We start from the raw sequence: 21,354 nt of genomic DNA on the forward strand, positions 1-21,354 counted from the left end.
AATTGCAAGAACTATCAATCACTTCTTGAAGTATTTGCCTGCTCAATCCTTTTTCCAATTACTGGTTTAGTTTCTTCGTCAGCCTCTCTTGTAGTCTGCACTGCCTAGTTCTCCGAAATGTTGCATCAGGTTTATCCTTTATTTTTACTGCTACTGCTTTTTTAATCACTGCAACTTCTCTGTTAGTTAAATCCCATACCTCTTCTTTGACAGTATGTCTTAAATACAGAGGCACTTCGTCTTTTGCCAAAACTGGGAGCAACTCAAATCTTTTTCATATAAATTATTTTAAAAACTGAATCCTCGCCTCGTGCTTCAATTCCCACACCATGTGGTGTAGAATATATTAAGCACTTCATTTTTTAAGAAATATCCATTCTAAGCAAATTCACTGGACTTGAATTACATAATATAAACTGATGTTTATTCTTTAACGGCCCTATTTTGACTGGCACATCTGTACAGCTGAAACTTGATTCACAAGTTGTTTATTACTGATCCTGTTAGAAATGGGGTCTCCAGTTGGCAGTGCTTTGCACCCTGTCCAAGAACGGAACCTCACTCTAGTCAGGGATAGGGAGCCAAATGCTAAAATAACCCCCACTCACTATCTTGGTAGCTTGCCACGAGCAGTCAGGCTTAACTGAGAGGCAATGTGTGAAGAATTTTTACACATGAGCAGTAACATAGTGAAAACACCACAAAAGTACTCCTTACCAGTTTAGCAAAATAGCCAATATTTATCTGAGTAAAACAAGACCCAAATGAAGATTAAGGGGGTCATTCTGACCCTGGCAGTCCGAGACCACTAGGGCAAAAATGACTAAAGCACCGCCAACAGGCTGGCGGTGCTTTCTTCCCTATTCTGACCGCTGCGGTACCGCCGGGGCCGGCGGTTTCCCGCCGTTTATGCCCCGGCGGTTTCCCGCCGTTTATGCCCCGGCAGTGATAATCCGCCAGGGCAGCGCTGAAAGCAGCGCTGCCCTGGGGATTATGACCCCCTTACCGCCAGCCTGTTTCTGGCGGTTTGCACCGCCATGAAGAGGCTGGCGGTAGTGGGTGTCCTGGGGCCCCTGGTGGTCCCTGCACTGCCCAGGCCACTGGCATGGGCAGTGCAGGGGCCCCCTAACAGGGCCCCGGCCAGCTTTTCACTGTCTGCATAGCAGACAGTGAAAAGCGCGGCGGGTGCAACTGCACCCGTCGCACGGCCGCAACACCGTCGGCTCCATTAGGAGCCGGCTCCTGTGTTGCGGCCTCATTCCCGCTGGGCCGGCGGGCGCAAACTTGGTTTGCGCCCGCCGGCCCAGCGGGAATGTCGGAATGGGGGGCGCATGAGTGCAGCCGCATTGGCGGCCGCATGGCGGTTTCTGCCTGGCGGGCGGCAGTAGCCGCCCGCCAAGGTCGGAATGACCCCCTAAATCTTAGTATACCACTTAGAAACAGAATAGCTTCAACTGGGGCTATCACAGCATCTTGATGGAGTCGCTCCCAACATCCAATGCCACTCACAAGGGAGTACAGGCCAGTATCAAATTCACACGGGCCCCAGGTACAGTACCTTGGAAAATGATGAGGACACAAAGATGTTGCACGGAGTTGGGGAGGTGAGGCATCGCTGGAGCAGGTGTGGCACTCACTCCTTGCTGCCACTGGGGAGGTGAGGTGTTGGTTCCTTAGTGCTAGGCAGGGGAGGTGGGGCTTTGGTTCCTAATGGTTGCAAGGGAGGTGATGCAGCATCAATAGTTAAGCATTAGTTCCTTACCACCCAGCGGGGGTCGATGAATACAGCAGGACAAGCTGCGAGGTAATGACTTTGGGAAGTCGGAGTCGGGTGTCACAGAAGTCAGTGACACAGCACTCGGAACTCATGCTCTGGCGGGACATTGGAGGTGCTGTGGTGGTGTCGAGGCTACGGCATCAGTCAAGGTCATTGCACTCAGTGGAGACCACTGCTCTGGTGCAGGAAGGGGCATGGAGTCAGACAGCGATGCCGGTTCAAAAGTTGCTCTGAAGTCGATGTGCTTGGCATCTTGTTATTTGCACCAGAACGTACTCCCAAGTGTCCAGGGACTGGGTTTGACACCACTTGGCAAGTCAGGACTCTCAACTAGAAAGCCAAGGTGCTGGCAGATTAAGGGGCATATTTATACTCTGTTTGCGCCGGAATTGCGTCGTTTTTTTTTACGCAATTCCGACGCAAAACTAACTCCATATTTATACTTTGGCGTTAGACGCGTCTAGCGCCAAAGTCCATGGAGTTTGCGTCATTTTTTTAGCGTGGACGCCTACTTTGCGTTAATTATATGCAAGGTAGGCGTTCCCGTCTAAAAAATTGACTCTGAGGCATGTGCGCCGTATTTACACTCCCGGGAGTGGGCGGGTCAAAAAAAATGACGGACGGCCGCTTTTGCGCCGTTTTTTAGCGCCTGAAAAAGGCAGGCGTTAAGGGACCTGTGGGCTCGGAAGGAGCCCAGAGGTGCCCTCCCATGCCACCAGGGACACCCCCTGTCACCCTTGCCCACCCCAGGAGGACACCCAAGGCTGGAGGGACCCATCCCAGGGACATTAAGGTAAGTTCCTGTAAGTATTTTTTATTTTTTATTTTGTGGCATGGGGGGCCTGATTTGTGCCCCCCTACATGCCACTATGCCCAATGACCATGCCCAGGGTACAGAAGTCCCCTGGGCATGGCCATTGGGCAAGGGGGCATGACTCCTGTCTTTGCTAAGACAGGAGTCATTTCTATGGGGGTTGGGAGTCGAAAAAAATGGCGCAAAGCGGGTTGAGGCAAAAAATTTGCCTCAGCCTGACTTGCCCCATTTTTTGGCGCCCAAGCTCCATATCCCCCTACGCCGGCGCTGCCTGGTGTACGTCGTCTTTTTTCACGCACACCAGGCAGTGCCGGCGGCTAACGCCAGCTAACGTCATTGATTAAATACGGCGCCCGCATGGCGCTTCAGAATGGCGTTAGCCGGCGCTAATTTTTTTGACGCAAAACTGCGTTAGCACAGTTTTGCGTCAAAAAGTATAAATATGGCCCTAAGTCTTTGATATCCCTGAGGCTTCGTAACAGCAGGTAAGCTCAGTCCAAGTCCTTGGAGAACCTTTAAAAGCAGGATGCAGAAAGAAAAGTTCAATCCTTTCACTACAAGGACAGAAGAAGCAGGCCAGCACAGCAAAGCAACTGGCAGAGTGGAAGTCCCTCCTATACCATCCAACTCCTCTTCCTGGCGAATGTCCTCAGTCCGGATGTGTTCTAACTATGGGGTATCAGAGGTCCAGTACTTATAGCCATTTCTGTCTTTGAAGTAGACAATCTTCAAAGAGAAGTCTTTGTAGTGCACAGAATGCTGTCTTTCTCTGCCCTGCCACCAGACACACTTCAGGGGGTTGGAGACTGCTTTGTGTGAGGACAGACACAGCCCTATTCAGGTGCAAGTGTCAGCTCCTGCCACCATTGTAGCTCAAGACTCTTCTCTTGGCTACCTAGTTTACTTCTTAACCAACCCCTGAATAACTTTTTTATGGTTTTCTCTTTCTTTTCTCTTTCCTTTTCAGTCGCCATGCGATTTCATTCATTAAGTGCCTCAAACTGCACAGAGCTAGGCATTGGCTTCATATCGTACATGGTTTGTCTCAGGAAATACTTGTTAATACTAAAAGTGCCTTCTAGTGTGACTATAAAAACTCATCAAGTATTGGATACTGATTCCACTCAGAGAAACAGGTACTTGTGTAATACCCTACCTCTACCATTGTTTCATATGCTGGCATTCCCTCACTCTGTAATTTCTGACCCTCCCTAGGCATCTCCATCTTTGGTTTAGGCTTTGAAAATATGCCACCCATATTTTGCACCAAAGAGACTCAAAAGCAAGCTTAAACATTCAATAAAACTCTATAAATAACAGCGCAGCCGCGTCAAATGTCAACCTATCACAATGCGACTATGCCAGCAACTAACTAATCATGATAACATCTCACCAGTCTCAGCATGGCTCCCTGGCTGAGCAACCAATATAACACAATTTCTTCCTTCACAGGAAAACAACTATGGAACCACAATAAATAGCATTAAACAAGTAAGCCTTTTCCAGTTTACTCTAGAAAGGAAATAAAAGTCATTTCTTTGAGAAAAGTAACTCAACTGCAAACAATAATAAAACACCGAATTTGAGCAATGAACAAAAGAGCCACAACAATCCTACAAAAAGTTCTCGCTAGGCAACTCCTGACCGGCAGAAATCTACCTTCAAGTCAAAGTACCTCACATTATGCACTTCAAGAAAACTCAAGTTAAGCCTTTGATTCTGAAAAGAAAATGTGTTATTTCAGAATCCCTACATATGTGTAAGCGCCATTTCGCTTTACACACAATACAGACAAATATTCAATATCTCAAGAGCTTGGATTTTCAAATAATTTACACATTACTTTTTAAATGGGGTCACAAATATGAATGATACATCATTGCAACAGCAGTCTCTCCACCAATAAAACCCACAACCTTCCTCACCTATCCAAATAACTCAACATAGAAACAAACATCTATCATGACAAATCGTTCTTCAATTCATCAATTCAATTTCTCCCCATTTATACCTACACTACTATTTCATTCAGAAGTGCTCATCCGATACAGCTGGTTAATTCGAAAGGAGGATCCAAACTGGAAAATTGGCAAATTTCCAAAAACTCTTTTCTCCTACGATTGGGCATATATGGTTCAAAAACTACAAAAGTCTTCAGTTGACCCGTTAAAGAGGAGGTGCTCATGCAGAACCATCCTCTGCTACCAAATGTATGTGGGATCCGAACACCAAAAACCTCTTGAGTCCCAATATTGAATGAACACCAATATTTATCTTAGGCAGTTTAGCTGCATGAACCTTCTCACTGATCTAGCAGTAAGAGACTACCCTCTCCATTAGTACACAAACTTAGCTGAGTAAAATCATAATTAGTAAACATTTTGTTTTATCTTTTTACTCTTAAAAAATATCTACTCTATTTTGGTGCCCTATCTTTTCCTAACAGATCTTAAAATACCTGAAACTTTACCTACAGAGTAACACCTGCTAAATTTCTCAGTATTAATCGGGATATTAATATTTAGCATGCAGGACTTTTAATTCTATTTTTGGTTGGAACTCTGGACAAGAATGTGTTAGGCACTTCCTGTTTTCAATGTTTTTCCCACATCCATAATGTTTTTCCCACATGCTTAAGTGAAAGATTCCTGTTTCAACATAAAGAGCTGAGTTGACCTTAGTAACTTTAAATATCTGTAACAATGGGTTCTATTCTGAGGGCCAGATTTATCAAAGTGTTGGCCTTGCGTCATACAAGTTAACACTAGGGCAACGCAACACTAAAGTCAGATTTACCAAGCCACAGAAGGCCATCTTGTGTGGCCCTGTGGTGCTTGGTAAATCTGGAGTAACGCAAGGCAGCGCAAGTCGCTGCCTTGCATTACTCTTCCCCAGGGAGCCATTTTGTGGGGGGAGCTTGGGTGTTCCCATGCATCCACCCATAGATTTTGGTGCGTTCCCAGTTTTACCATGAGTGGCAGACCTAAGAATGCGTGAAAATGCTACGCCTTCCCAGGGGAGACGTAATAAGGAGAAATATTTTTATTTCTCCTAATTTTTCCTTTTTCTACCTGTGCTGCCTTTTGCAGCACATGTTGAAAGACAAAAAAGCTGCAGTGGATTCTTTTTGTGCAGGAAGGTGTCCCTTCTTGCGCAAAGAAATCCTGCATGCAACATAGGCACCCGTGCTCCATGATGCAAGGGTGCCTGCATTGGTGCTGGGCAGTAAAATTAGCACCAGCACAAGGAGAGGACAGGCATGCACCATATAATGTTAAATATGGCACATTTCTGCCATCTGCCTTTCACACAGTACAGCAAATCGCAGCAAGGTGTTTTGCTGTGCTCCACTGCATCAAATATTGATAAATCTGCCCTTAGTGCCTAGCTCTACGCTACCTAAATGCATTAGTCTTGTGTTAAGTGCTAAAGATATTGTAATCGAACAATATTGTGACCTCCGACACCAGTGGTAAAAGACATCAGTTGTTACAATTAATGCCCACTAACCTCCAACTGGCCAGTGAACCACAGTAGAGACCTACCATTGAGGTACTAATTTGGTATGATAATTGTTTTTCTTTTTTAATTATACACACACAAAGTTTAGGAATTAAAGTAAATGAAAGTAAGGATTCCTCACCCATAATTTGACACTTAATGCAGCATATTACTGCTCTGCAGTGGTCTCCTCTCCACAGGGATGGCGGGCCGACAGGCGGTGCACCAGCATCATAATGAGGCCCTAGGTTACTAACAGCGTTTTCAATTTCCACCAAAAAAGCAAGTGACTGTTGGAAATGGTCCTTTCTGTAAGGCTAACCCCAAACCTTTTGCCTTTCTCCTTTTATTTTTCTTACCCCAATTCTGTTGGTTTTAGGACTCAGGGCACTTTAGCACTGCTAATCAGTGTTAAAGTGCATGCGCTCTCTCCCCTAAATCTTGGTATCATTGGCTTACACCCGTTTGGCTTATTTGAATTGCCTGTAAGTCCCTTGTAAAGTGGTATACCATTTACCCAGGGACTTTAACAGTGGGACTGCTGCACTGATTGTGCCACCCACAGAAGGAGCCTTTCAAACTTGTAGCAGGCTTGTCACTGCAGTGCCTGCATACGCAGTTTACTGCCACATTGACTTGACAAGTCAAACGTCTTGCCAAGGCCTTAACTCCCTTTTGACTGCACCTAAGTCACCCCTAAGGTAAGCCCTAGATAGCCCTACGGGCAGAGTGCTGTGTATGCAAAAGTTAGGACATATGCCTTCATGTTTTTGCATGCCCAAGTAGTGACAAATAGCTTATTTAGTTTTTTACTACTGTGAGTGCTGCTCCTTTCTAGGCCTTGGTGTAGAACTCTGCCCTGCTGGCAGAATTTGTGGAATTCGGGCACTCTGCACTACGCAGAGTAGCGCGGAGCACCCAAATCCCACACTCTGGAGTTAATTTGTGCTCGTGAGATTGGGTTTTGGTGCTCTCTCGCAAGCGTGACAATGCTCCCGGGCCACTAGAGAGCACATGAGAGACTCCGCCTTTGCCCGCTCTGCTTCCAGCCACGCCAGTGAGCGCAAACTCACTTTCGGAGTAGATTTTCTACTCCAGAGCCACAAAACAGGGTCACAAACAGATTTTGACTAGATTTTCTTCTCCAATGGACCCTGCAATTTGTTTTTCAGATTGAGACTGTTAGTGTCCAGCAGGCTCTTCCCAGTGCTTTGCCCATCTACTCGTCACTTTTCAGTTGGATTTTGAAGCGGAAGGGTCACTCTCTTCGTCTCCTGGATATACCTTCGAATTTAAGGGCTTTGTTTTTGTTGAATCACACAAGTAAGTTCAAAAACTATTGTTTAAGTGTGTTGTTTGTTTGCTAGGGCATGCACCAGTATTTATTTGTACTTTAATTAGATTTTTACATTTTAGAGTGGTAGGTGGCCTGGAGATTTAGTAGAGGCCTAGTTTTTATTTATTTTGCATTTCATTGATTTTTCACCTTTTGTAAAAGAAATTTGTTGCATGGTTTACTACCTTTTCTACATGTTTGTAACATTTGCAATATTATTTTGCTATGTGGCCTAGATTTTCAAAGGGCCATCTAGCTAGTAGGAGCCAACACTAGTAGTAATCAGTGTATGAAAATGAAATAAATATTTTGATTGTTTTTAAAACTTTTTTTAGGGCAGGGAATACATTGGATTAATTCAAATGTTGGCTATTGTTTGCATTTCATGTTTAAAAAAAAAAAACCTGTACATGTTCTTGTGTAATATTTGATGACATAAGAGGATGCGTGTTGCTGTGAGTTTTTTTTCCCAGTTAATGTTCATGTTTTACATTGCTGAATTAATGTTGGCCACTTTTCTTTAGTGTTACCACCACCATGCCTGCATTGGCCCAATAAGAAAATACTCCTCTCCAGTTTGGGACTTTTTTTATGATTAGCCAAAAGGAGGAGAACATTTGCTTCATTTGCCAGGTGAGTGTTCATCAAGATATACCTGGTTCACATTATGGTACCAGAAGCCAGACGACCCATATGAAAAAACATCATGCAATCCGGTGGGAGGAGCACCTTTAAAAAATAAATGTCTGCATGTGGTCACAGTGGTGAAGTTGAGGAAAGCCGGGAAACATCATTTACAACTGGCCAAATCACGGTGGAAGGTGAAGAAGAAGAGGGTGACATTAAACTAACGCGAAGCAGCCCTGTCCCCAGCAGTGCACCAGAATCACCCGCCTCAGTGACCCCACAGTGGCACAAGAAGACTCAGAGTCAATTAGAGACACCACGGCATACGGTGACGGCACCACGATACACATTGAGTCTACCACCACCTACATCTCAAAAGTCACCTGCATCAGTGGCCCCACAAAAAAAGAAAATTCAGGCTACTATTATGGTGATGTTTAGGCAGGAGGGCCCTACGGCTGCAACCACTCAATGGAACGTTTGTACAATGGGAAGCTGGTAAAAATGTTTGCGCTGGACCTCTTCCCTTTATCTTTAGTGGAAGGAGTGGGATTCTTAGAGTTTGTGGCAGCCATCTGCCCGCAGTGGAAAATTCCAAGTCGGATCTATTTTGCCAGAGATGCTGTTCCAGCGCTGCATCACAATGTGCTGCAACTGGTTGGACAAGCTTTGCAGCAAAGTGTTGTTCACACTATCCAGTTGACAGCAGACGTGGACCAGTTGTCAGGCGACTGATTACATGTGCATTACTGCACACTGGATCTCTTTTGTGGGGTAAAGCAAAAGCTATCTAGAGGTCTTGGCCCTGAAGAAATTTTTAGGAGCATTCAGTGGCATGCAACAGTAGCCATGTTGGCCATAGAGAGATCACAAACATTTGGCAACATCTCTAAAGAATTTATTAACAAGGTGTCTGAATGGCTGTAACCCAGAGGTCTTCAAATTATATTTATTGTAATGGACAATGGCAGTTACATAGTCAAGGTCATGGCAGACGGTGACTCTTTCAGGGTCCTGTGTTTGGCACACTGCATAAACCTGGTTGTGCAAGACTTTCTTAAAAAGAAGACATAGTCAGCAACATACTGACCACCTGCAGACACATCTGTACTCATTTCAACCATTCTTATAAAGCCCTGAAACAGTTGTGGATTATTCAGCATGGTAACAGAGTACCAACTAAAGCCCTGATGCAGGAGGTGCCAACACGTTAGAACTCAACCAATTATAAGTTACAACATCTGTTTGAGCTGTACAAACAGATCAATGACTATGTCATGCACAGAGGAGGGGTTACAATTGGTAAAGCTATAACCATAGATGCGGACAAATGGGGCCTGGTCGAATGCCTCACACAGATGCTGCTCCCTTCTAAGGTTTTCACATTGGAAGTTAGCAAGGAGGACAGTACAATGGGCCAAGCTATCCTATTACTGTATCTGCTACAGGAGCAGCTAAAGACGGTGTCTGAAAGGTTTGCATTGGGGGGAGCTAATGAAAACCCAGAAGCGCATGCCTTGGTTGAGAGTCTAAGCTATCACTGACTTGAAATGCAAAGCTGGAAAATGACATTATCTCTTCCACCCCTGTGCTACCTTACTTCATCCATGCTACAAAAAAAAATCTTACCACTTTCTTTCCTTTTTCTGTAGGGGATGTTCCACAATAGAAGAGGGGGATTGTTGAGTAAGCCTGAGAACTTGAAGAAGAATGGCTGGAACTTAGAGTCCCACTCCATAGTTTCGGGGTTTCGCCTTCAACTTCAAGAGAGGGCAGTCTTGTTGCCTCACATCTGCCAACCCCTCCAACAAGAACACTGGTGACAACAGCAATAGACGAATCCAACCCAACCTTTGCATTGGCTTGGGTTCAAGGGGCAGGTCTTAAGTCCAGTGCAGATGCGAAGGCAAAAGTGGTCGAGCAAGTAGCAGCACCAATGACCATTCAGAGGATGTTCCAGGATTATCTGGATGGCCCGAAAGAGGTGTATGTGGATCAAACCCCATTGGTTTATTGGTACGGGAAGATGCACCAATGGCCAGAGCTCAGCAGGATGGCGATACAATTTCTGGTTTGTCCTGTAACCAGTGTGTCTGCTGAACATGTTTTCAGTGCAGCGGGTGAAGTTGTTATAGTGAGAAAGACAAGTCTCTCACCTCAAAATTTGAAGAAATAACCATTATCAAAATTAACTAGCATTTTATACCACCTGGTTACACCGTTCCCGAAACACCTCAGGAGGAAGAAGAGGATGATTTGTCAAAATCAAATCTATTAGCTGACCAACCTCTGGGTGAACCAACAGAGTTTGAGGACAAACTAATTCCTGGACTGAGTATGCCAGTGCCACCATAGACCTTTTTTTATTATTTCTCATTTAACCTCTTTTTTACTTTCTTTGCAAAAAAATATGCTAGTGGAACATTATTTTTGTGTTAGATTTATGCTGTTCCACCATTTTATAATCACATATAAGCCCTGATTGGAGTTGGACCTTTGTGCAGTGTGCAGTGAAGAAGTCCCCATATATCTTCAGGACATTGGGGACAATACCTGCCTCCCTCACATGCCATTGCCTATCCTACATTTTTGCAACACCTAGCAGGGCTGCCCTAGAAAATCATTGATTAAAATACTGTCAGTGCCAATGTCAAATTCAAATGTTTTGATATTATCAAAGAGGAGATGTTTTGTTCAACCACTGTGCTCAGATTGGGAGTGGTAACTACTTAGTAACTATTGCTCCAATGAGATATTTGACTGTGAATTTGTGAGTGATGACTGATGTATGTGGTAGCTGACAGTGTGGGAAGGAGGGGGTTCAACAAATTTGTAAACTTGTTTCGAATGATTTGCAATGTTTTGGGGGCTGATGGATGATCATTTTTTCTTGAAAGTGATTGGCTTTTCAAATTAAGTTAAATTTACCTGCAGGGTCTACTCCTTTTTTCTGGTTCCTCAGAACAGACCAGCCAATTTAGTTACCAAACACAAATCTACACATAGTACTACAGTTACTGTCTCTCTATTTGTTCTTCAATAGCAGTGCACTTCACAGATCTACCTTGCTTGGTTTGGGAACAGAGTTACTCAGAATCTGGAGGAGGGTGATGGAAGGGCTCATGGCGGGATTACCTCAAAAGCTGGAAGGAGAAAATTTTCAACTTCAAAGAAAAACCATGATGATTGCAAAGATTCTGAGGCCTTGTACTCACTCAGCTCTGTGAAATGGAGAAAGGTTCATTGATTTGGAAATTCTGCTGAGTATGTGTTGGCTGAACTGCTGGCTCATGCGTGAAACTCCTCTTATGTTCTTGCTCTGCCTCTGAGTCTTCTTGGTACAGTTGTGACTCCTCATAAAGCTTACCTTGCTTCCTGTTTTGTTCTTCTCCTTTACTCTATAATACAGCTACTGTTTTATCCAATACGCAGGCCGCCCCGTAGTCCTTCCCTGCATGAAAAAACTTGGGGAAAATTCAAGACTCCAGCTTACCTACCGAACAGGTTTAGACAAGTACCCAAGCATGACAGACATTCTAAGAAGAATGGAGATGCATCGCCAAATTTGACAACACAGTATAATTTTCGTTTTAACAATAATAATTTTTAGAACTGGGTGGGATAACTTCAAACTCCTATAATTTGTATTTTTGAAAACTAGAAGGCATAAAATGTAGAATTTACTATCTGGGGTCTCTCTGGGGTAGAAGAATCATTTGCAATGCATTTAACTTAACTGTGTCATACGTATCCCGTTGTTTTCTTCCACAACAGATAGATGATGTTGTGCTTCTCAGAGCCTCAATTAATATTGTCATGGTTTTTTTTGTGTAGTGTTTGTCTTTGTCACACCTTTCCCCAAAACCCCTTTCTGATCCTTTCATTGAGCCCCTAACCTTCTTCCCACGGGTTGTGTGATTTATTGAGGTGTGACCATAACACCATAAATGAATCACACACTTGCTGGGGTGGATGTGGTGAAGGTGACACAAACTCACTGCATGACCTTCTAACCTTCTATTACCTGAGTAATATTCCACACTGGCCTCAACAACATTATCATTCATGCCTTGTGTGTGTGCTCCACAAACGCTTAACCTGGTCCAACCACTCTTGAGTCTAAACCCACTTCTCCTGACTCTGTGATTTATATTCCTAAATTTTGTTTTATAGCTCCCCACCATTGCTCAGAAGAAATTGATAGTGCTAGATTTTATTATCATACCAGATCTTCTTTGTTGCATGTCTAATGCTGTCATTGTGGTAGTCACGTCTCAGTCTTCCTAAAGGTATAATATTTGACCCACTAATTCTCTGTTTTCTTTCAATCTAGTTGAAAGTGATGTATAACCCGTTGTTAGTCCTGCAGTTGGAGCTCAGGTAGGTGGGAGTGGCACCTTCTGTCTTCACTGTTAGTGCATTAGCTTGCTACTACTACTACCTATCACCCACTTAAAATGCCACCTTAGGAAAAACCATGGAGGAACTATGGATTGAAGAGAGCTTGTTTAGTAAGTAATTAACTCCTACTGAAGAAGATGTTGTCTGTGTGTACTGGGTTTATGTAACCAAAATAGGCAGTGTCAGCCGCCCCCTCCTAATCAATACATAGTGCAGAAGGGAATAGAGCAACGATATAAGTAAATAGCATATACTTTTTTAGCAGATTAAATAAACAGGTCACACTAAAAGACAGCAGTGCAAACTAAACACCAAAATAAAGATTAGCGGTACAAATGAAGAAAAGAATTAGCTCCTTTATTTATTTACAAAAAGAAAACCCTCCCTCTCCACCCACAACAGTCCCACACCTCTCCCCAAATCAATAATAAACCTGTCCCTAAAAAGTCCAATGAAAAGTCCAAAGTCCATCTCATCCCCCTCCTCACCCTCTCCACCCGACCCTCCAATCAAAACCATTTTTTTAAAAAGGGCCTAGAAGAGGGCCCTGTGTATACGGGTCGAGAGCTGATCCAGGCTCTGCTCAATCTTTGTGAGCGAGCTCTCCATGCGGTCCATCCACTGCAGGATGCAGTTTAACAATGCCTTGCAGTTGAAAATATACAAACTGGAGCATTCAACACAAAAAAAAACACAGAAAGCCTCAAAGCAGTTCTCCTGGCACAGCAGGAGAGCGATACTGCAATATTCACTGCACTAGGGAAACTTGCCTAATTATGCTTTGTGGAGTGTTTCTTTTTCAAAACATTTTTGCACATACCTCAGCTTGTGGTGGTCCTAGGACAATGGGACCACCATCAAAATGGAAGCACATCACATACTTTTTGTCTAGGCCATCTCTGGGTCCCAACACTACGTTGAGGGGGACAAAATAGTAGCCTCTCCCACCATTCAATGTGTTTTTATGGTCTCTTGTGGCTAGTATTTCTGTTTTACAGCTGGGAGTGGTTTGTGGGTTAAGGCCCTTGTTTGTGACAGTATTGCAGTAGACCTGCTAGGCCTGAAAATGTGTAAGGCACTACAGTCTCTAGGGGCTACGTATATGAATTACTTTCTGCCATTCTGTATTCATGTCATTATGCCCTCTAGGGTGTGACTATATGGTTACATGTTCATATTTGTTAAAAATAATTTTTTTTATTATGTTGTGCTCCAGGGATTGCATTACACTCAAGATACTACAATACTCGCTGCACTTGGAAACTTGCCCCATAAAGCTTTTGCTGGGCATTCCTTTTGCAAAACATTTTTGGCAATAACTCTCCACCTAACGGTCCTAGGAAAATGGGACCCCCATCACAATGTTCAACACAACACACTTCTTCTGTCTAGAGCATCTCTGGGGCCCACACTACGTTGGGAGGATCGCAAAATAATAACCCCTCCCACCAGTTAATGTCTTTTTAAGTTCTCTCATGGCTGGAACTTTTGTTTTACAGCTGGGAGTAGTTTGTGTTTAAAGGGCCTTTTTTGTAATATTATCATAGTAGGCCTGCTAGGCTTGAAAATGTGTAATGCACTCCATCCCCTAAGCCTAGGGGCTAAATATATGGTTTACTGCATTACATTCTGCCATTCTATTTTTATGTCGTTATGGTCTCTAGGGGATGACTATATGGTTACATGACCATGTTTCTTACAAATGTTACTGTTTAAAGTGGCACCCCATAGGGGATATTCTGAGCATTACAGTCAAGATACTACAATATTCGCTGCACTTAGAAACTCACCCCATAATGCTTTGTGGGGCAGTCTTTTTACAAAACATTTTTGCCCATAACTCACCAAACAATGTGCTTTTTCTGTCTAGGTCATCTCTAGGTCCCCACACTAGGCTGGGGGTTCCCAAAATAATAATATAAAAAAATAATAAATAATCGCAATATTTTCATTTTTTGCTACAGATAGAGGAATAAGGTAAATTAAAGTGCTTTAGTTTTATGCAAGACCACTGGAATTATGTGGCAGAGAGGACCAAATTATTCAGCAGGGTTGACCAATTTATGTGGCAAGGAAAGTCAAGCTATGCATTTACAATGCCAATAGCTCTAACTCAAGGAAATGTGAGACCTATTGCTTTGCAAACGCTTATTTTAGTTGTTTACCCGCATATGCCTCACATAAAAAGCACCGACTGTTTGGTAGAAAAGAATTAAGACAGAATATCACCAGATGAAAAAAAAAGTGTGATTTTTTTTTTTTTTCTTTTAAAGGCTTTTTTAGTAAATAAACAGCCATATTTAGTGGAAACATCACACATGTCATGTATAAAATGCGGATATATATCTTGTCTGCCGTAAATAGACAGTGGGGAAAACAATGCACTGCACTACAGGGAAAGGAATGGGCTACATAGATTGTATTTGGCACATTCAACACAGTCTATCCCTTACGCCAGACTTGAAATCAAACCTTGGCACTTACTAGTCCCACTTTACTCGTTGACCTTGCTCACCATCACAAATTCTTTCCAACAAATTAATTCACTGGGCAGTAAGGAAATGGAAACTTGACTTAAGGGAGAGGATTTAGGCAGGTAGTTGGAGCTTTTGCTGTAGAAGAATAGAGGGGCATCACTGATCATCGATTGATCATGTGACTAACCTCTGGCTTATTCAGTTACTGTATAGCAATAGTCTAAAGGAAAACATCTAAACAGGCATAAAATAAATCTTTTATAGGAATACTACACTGCACTTCTACAGTCATGGGTGGTGAAATGCCATGGGCAGGAAGGGGATTGATAAATGATGACGAGAAACATATCTGCCTCATTTAACAAATACAGTGAGTCAAAGGATGAGTAGGCAAATTAAAATACTCCCCACTTTTAACCATAACTTTGACAACCATTAATGATAAAACGAGTAAGCAAAGTAGGTGAGCAACATGCTCTTCTACAGAAGAGCTCCTTTCTTTTTTCATCCAAGCAATTATTCAATCATACTTTCATTCTTCTTACTATATTCACCCATAGACACAATGATTTAAACTTTACTTGCTCTCATTCAGTCTGTCACCCAAATTCACAATCCTTTATCCATCCAGTCAATACCCACTTTCCATCCTTTCTTCAAATCATTCTTGCACCCATCCATCCGTTTATCCAGTACTCATCCACACATCTTTTATCATCCCCCATGCATTCTTTCCTTTCTCTCTTTTCACCCATCCTTTCTTTTAACCTCCCGTTCTTTTCCGTTTCCATCAAGCCATTCTTTTTAGCGTAGATTATGTGTGCTTTTGCTGAGTTGCAGAAAGAAGAGGCCATACTACCCCAACCACTGCTGTGGCTGTAATGCGGGGGGGTTCACCATTCCGATCACGATAACGCCCTTGTAGCTAGGGAGTAATAGTAATTGTCAATAAGCAAGCAATGTGACTTACCATCGCCCATCCCTGCTGCAGCATCTCTCCATGCTCCATCTGCTCTGGCAGCAGTGGAACTTGAGCCCGCTCCACTGGTCGATGTGGCTAGGAAAAAACAATATACAGTTTTTATATGCCAGTTACACCTCCCCTTTTTCATTTGTTTAATCAAACAAATTCAACTGCAATACATTGTTACAGTTTATAGATCCTCTATCAAAAATATCACTGTGGACATTTGGTTGGAGTGTTAGAAAAGCCAGGTAATCAAGCCAACCAAAGGCTTTGCATAATGGAGGGTCAGAGCTGAATCATTGAAGCACAATGAAGGGGCGGAATTTAAACTGGTCAATGAAAGAGAGAAAAAGATAGTGCAGGGATAACAGGAATTAAAAAAATTTAAAAGGGGAGTTGGACAAACCTTGGAGAGAGTACAAAAAGTAAACAAGGCAAAATTAAAAGTATTATAATAATGGGGAGAGGTCAAAGTTAGAGAAACAATAATAAATATTAGGACTTACTGGGATGAGCAGAGCCATCAGTATCAGTGCTGGTGGTCGGTGCCTCCCCAGCTCCTGCCAGAGCTGCTGTAGTGCCCCTCTTCTTGCCCTTGGATGCTGATGTAATAAATAAAGACGATTAATTTTTTTTTTATTAGTGGTACCGTTAATCTCCACAAAATTATTCTAAAACAGGAAAATGCAATAACACTGTGATTAAATCGGATTGCCTATGGTACTTGTATGATCAACTATTGTTGAGTTGGCTATACTCCTAAATCCCTATTCCAAATTTTCCTTAAAAAAACTACATTCGGAACTAATGCATTCCAATGAATGATCTTTGATTCTATTCTCATTTCTCAACCCCCCCAATGGACCAACTCAGTCTCCCTTTTTTGCAATGCATAAATGCATACCCACATCACTGTGAAATTGCTTGGGACTGTACAAGATACATAGATAAAAGTCACAGAGAAAGCGAACTCACTGATATCATTAATTCACTATGAGACAGAAGGACAGAGGAGTCTGTGTTGCAGTGGCCTCTCAAATAATCAGCCAAAAACAAATACCTATGAGTATGATGATGTAGCACCGATCACCTGCCTAGCTCTAACTGGATCACATAATAAATAATAGTAATAACATAAACTAAAGGTAACTTAACTCTGAGTGTAAGCCGCATGCTATTTGGAAAAAAAAGTCTACATTGTGGAACACTAACAAAATAATATAATACTCGCCAAGCCTAGGAATTCCGACACCTAGAAGGTCGAGCAGGTTCTGCTTGTGGTCGATTATATTCGCCCAGCAGTGCGTCAGTTGCTGAGTGGTGCACTGGACCTGGTTAGTAGCCTTGACGCTCTGGCACACCTCAGCCTAATGCACCTGACCCTCCTGCAGCAGGTAACTGCTACCAGGCCTTCTACCAGTATAGCCGTGAGGTGACGCTGCACATAAAATACCATTGCTGCCACCATCTCCCTTGAAAATAGTGTCTAGGGCTGCACCCCTTGGCGGTGCTGCCGCCCTCAAGGTAAAAACAACAGATGATGGACGGAATGCAGTGCAAATCAAACATTCACCCCCAGTCACAGATCTGGGTTTAATCCATTATTTTTTTTGCTTGCCATGCCATTTCAGTTTGAACCCAGCCGCATGGAAATCAGTCTTGACCCTGTTCCCCATGGGAACAGTCCAGCCCAAACTGCCGGGCCAGGTCTTCCCTGAACCAGAAACAAGCATCCTGGGACCGGTTTCAGGGTATCATCCTTCATCAGCCAGGCTAGCTTGAATCTGGTGGCATAGCAAGCATGGAATCCACATCTGGGTACACCCTTCCCACTTGGGGCGACAAATGCAAAAACAACAGATGATGGACAGAATGCAGAGCAAATCAAACATTCACCCCCAGTCACAGATCTGGGTTTAATCCATCAGTTTTTTTGCTTGCCATGCCATTTCAGTTTGAACCCAGCCATATGCAAATCAGTCTTGACCCTGTTCCCCATGGGAACAGTCCAGCCTGAGCAGCCAGGCAAGGTCTTCCCTGAACCAGAAACAAGCATCCTGGGACCGGTTTCAGGGTATCACCCTTCATCAGCCAGGCTAGCTTGAATCTGGTGGCATAGCAAGCACTGGACCCACGTCTGGGTATCCCCTTCCCACTTGGGGCGACAAATGTAAAAACAACAGATGATGGACGGAATGCAGAGCAAATCAAACATTCACCCCCAGTCACAGATCTGGGTTTAATCCATTTGTTTTTTTGCTTGCCATGCCATTTCAGTTTGAACCCAGCCGTATGCAAATCAGTCTTGACCCTGTTCCCCATGGGAACAGTCCAGCCCAAACTGCCAGGCCAGGTCTTCCCTGAGCCAGAAACTAGCATCCTGGGACTGGTTTCAGGGCATCACCCTTCATCAGCCAGGCTAGCTTGAATCTGGTGGCATAGCAAGCACAGGACCCACGTCTGGGTATAACCTTCCCACTTGGGGCGACAAATGCAAAATCAACAGATGATGGACGGAATGCAGAGCAAATCAAACATTCACCCCAGTCACAGATCTGGGTTTAATCCATCAGTTTTTTAACTTGCCATGCCATTTCAGTTTGAACCCAGCCGTATGCAAATCAGTCTTGACCCTGTCCCCTATGGGAACAGTCCAGCCCGAAATGCCAGGCCAGGTCTTCCCTGAACCAGAAACAAGCATCCTGGGACCGGTTTCAGGGTATGACCCTTCATCAGCCAGGCTAGCCTGAATCTGGTGGCATAGGAAGCAGGGGACCCACTTCTGGGTATACCCTTCCCACTTGGGGCAACAAATGCAAAAACAACAGATGATGGACGGAATACAGAGCAAATCAAACATTCACCCACAGTCACAGAGCTGGGTTTAATCCATCAGTTTTTTTGCTTGCCATGCCATTTCAGTTTGAACCCAGCCATATGCAAATCAGTCTTGACCCTGTTCCCCATGGGAACAGTCCAGCCCGAACTGCCAGGGCAGGTCTTCCCTGAACCAGAAACAACATCCTGGGACCGGTTTCAGGGTATTACCCTTAATCAGCCAGGCTAGCTTGAACCTGGTGGCATAGCAAGCACGGGACCCACGTCTGGGTATGCCCTTCCAACTTGGGGCGACACATGCAAAAACAACAGATGATGGACGGAATGCAGAGCAAATCAAACATTCACCTCCAGTCACAGATCTGGGTTTAATCCATACGTTTTTTTGCTTTCTATGCCATTTCAGTTTGAACCCAGCCGTATGCAAATCAGTCTTGACCCTGTTCCCCATGGGAACAGTCCAACCCGAACTGCTAGACCAGGTCTTCCCTGAACCAGAAACAAGCATCCTGGGACTGGTTTCAGGATATCACCCTTCATCAGCCAGACTAGCTTGAATCTGGTGGTATAGCAAGCACGGGACCCACATCTGGGTATACCCTTCCCACTTGGGGCGACAAATGCAAAAACAACAGATGATGGACGGAATGCAGAGCAAATCAAACATTCACCCCCAGTCACAGATCTTGGTTTAATCCATCAGTTTTTTTTGCTTGCCATGCCATTTCAGTTTGAACCCAGCCATAAATGTAAATTAGCACTTGTATAGCGCACTACTCACCCGTTAGGGTCTCAAGGCGCTGTACTCATACCGCTATGGAACCCCTCCTGGCTTTTCCCTGTGAGGCACCCACTCCTGAGCACCCCCAGGGTGAAGCCAGGCATCCAAGCGCTGTTGGGGCCGTTGTGGAGATTAAGCAAGCTATTGCCCAGAGTTGCAGAGTGGGACCCATGAATTAGATTAGGCACTGAGGCGAGAATTATCTGGTCAAGGGGAATTGAGCCCAAGACCTGCCGAAGCGGGACTTGAACCCTGGTCTTGAGCCAGATCTCTGCTTCAGGGTCTGCCGCTCTAACCATTGAGCCACACTTCTCCACTCCATATCAGCCATATGCAATTCAGTCTTGACCCTGTTCCCCATGGGAACAGTCCAGCCCGAACTGACAGGCCAGGTTTTCCCTGAACCAGAAACAAGCATCCGGGGACCGGTTTCAGAGTATTACCCTTCATCAGCCAGGCAAGCTGCGCCACTGGATTCAAGCTAGCCTACCTGATGAAGGGTGATACCCTGCAACCGGTCCTAGGATGCTTGTTTCCAGTCCAGGGAGGACCTGGCTTTGCAGTTCGGGCTGGACTGTTCCCATGAGTGATTGCATATGGTTGGGTACAACCTGGGGTCATGAGCAAACAAACGGTGGATTAAACCCAGATCTATGTGACTGGCGGTGAAAGTTTGATTTGCTCTGCATTCCGTCCATCATCTCTTCTTTTTGCATTTGCCGCCCTCAAGGTAGGCAGCTGCTGCCTGTCTGGGGGAGCCTGGCACTGCAGCTCCCCTGATCGCTGCCCTCATCTCCGATGGAGCGGGGTAAAAAACTAAGGGAAATATTTACAAGATGCACAACTTTTCTTGCATGCACCTAACAACACCATGGTTGTGCTGTATTTACAACACTGCGCACCATGGCAGTCGTTAGCACAATAGCGTCAACATTTTTGATGCTATTGTGGTGCTTTGCTACACTGGCGTCAGAAAGTTTGATGCTACTGCAGCAGAGTTCTGGGAGGCCCATTGATTTCAATGGGTGCGTCATTTTAACACCTGTTCTGAGCAGGCGTTAAAAAGTACAGAAAAAATGGCACAGTGAAATGTTGTAAATTTGACTGTGCCATTTTTTCGGGACTCCTAACAGGGAACGCCCCCCTTGTATACATTATGCCTGGAGCAGGCATAACGTGGCACAAGGGGTGACAAAGTGGCATAATGCTTGCTTTGTGCCACTTTGTAAATATGGCGTAAGGAAAAGGCCACCTTAGCACCATGTTAGCATCAAAAGAATGTCACTAAGGTGGTGCGAGGGGCTTGTAAATATGCCACTAAGAATTTAAGGTGAAGAAAGGAAGAAAAGGGAAAAATAAAGAAAAATTGAAAACTTCACGGAAAAACGCAAAAAAATCATTAAAAAAGTAAAAAAGTACAAATACAGGGGCAGAAGAAGAGACACTAATAAAAAAATTAAAAATGAGGTGAAGAATAATTGGGAGTGGGAGGATTACAAAGATAAACTGGGGATAGAAAAAACAGGCCCAGCACCATAAACAGAGTGAAAAATAAAGCCTTGGATTTGAAATCGAACACAACACGAAAGGGCACAGCATAAAAGTCTGCCCACTCGTGGAACTCCTCGTAGTGAGATGGAGTTTTTTTGCCACTTCGCGGAGTTCTGCGTAGCGCGACTCCACACACTCCACACAGGCCTACTCCATTCATAGGTTTGCATATGGGAACTCCCTTACATATGTCTAAGTGGTCATTTCTGATCTGTAAGGAATGGCATGGGCATGTTTGGTATGTTTGGAATGGTAGTGACAAATCTTGCTGACGGGTATAGGTG

At 44.1% G+C, this 21,354-nt stretch overlaps 1 protein-coding gene across 1 annotated transcript in view; it reads right to left on the reverse strand.

Annotated features, from left to right (window-relative positions):
* LOC138290376 (uncharacterized) overlaps nt 1-21,354 on the reverse strand; it is a 201,940-nt gene that overhangs the window by 95,517 nt on the left and 85,069 nt on the right. The window contains exons 2-3 of the mRNA XM_069230239.1: nt 16,407-16,502; nt 15,904-15,990 (exon numbers count right to left, since the gene is read on the reverse strand). Coding sequence (XP_069086340.1) covers nt 15,904-15,990; nt 16,407-16,502 — 183 coding nt within the window. The remainder of the gene's footprint in view (nt 1-15,903; nt 15,991-16,406; nt 16,503-21,354) is intronic.

Source organism: Pleurodeles waltl, chromosome 1_1 (assembly GCF_031143425.1).
Source record: "Pleurodeles waltl isolate 20211129_DDA chromosome 1_1, aPleWal1.hap1.20221129, whole genome shotgun sequence".
Taxonomy (NCBI): Eukaryota; Metazoa; Chordata; class Amphibia; order Caudata; family Salamandridae; genus Pleurodeles; species Pleurodeles waltl.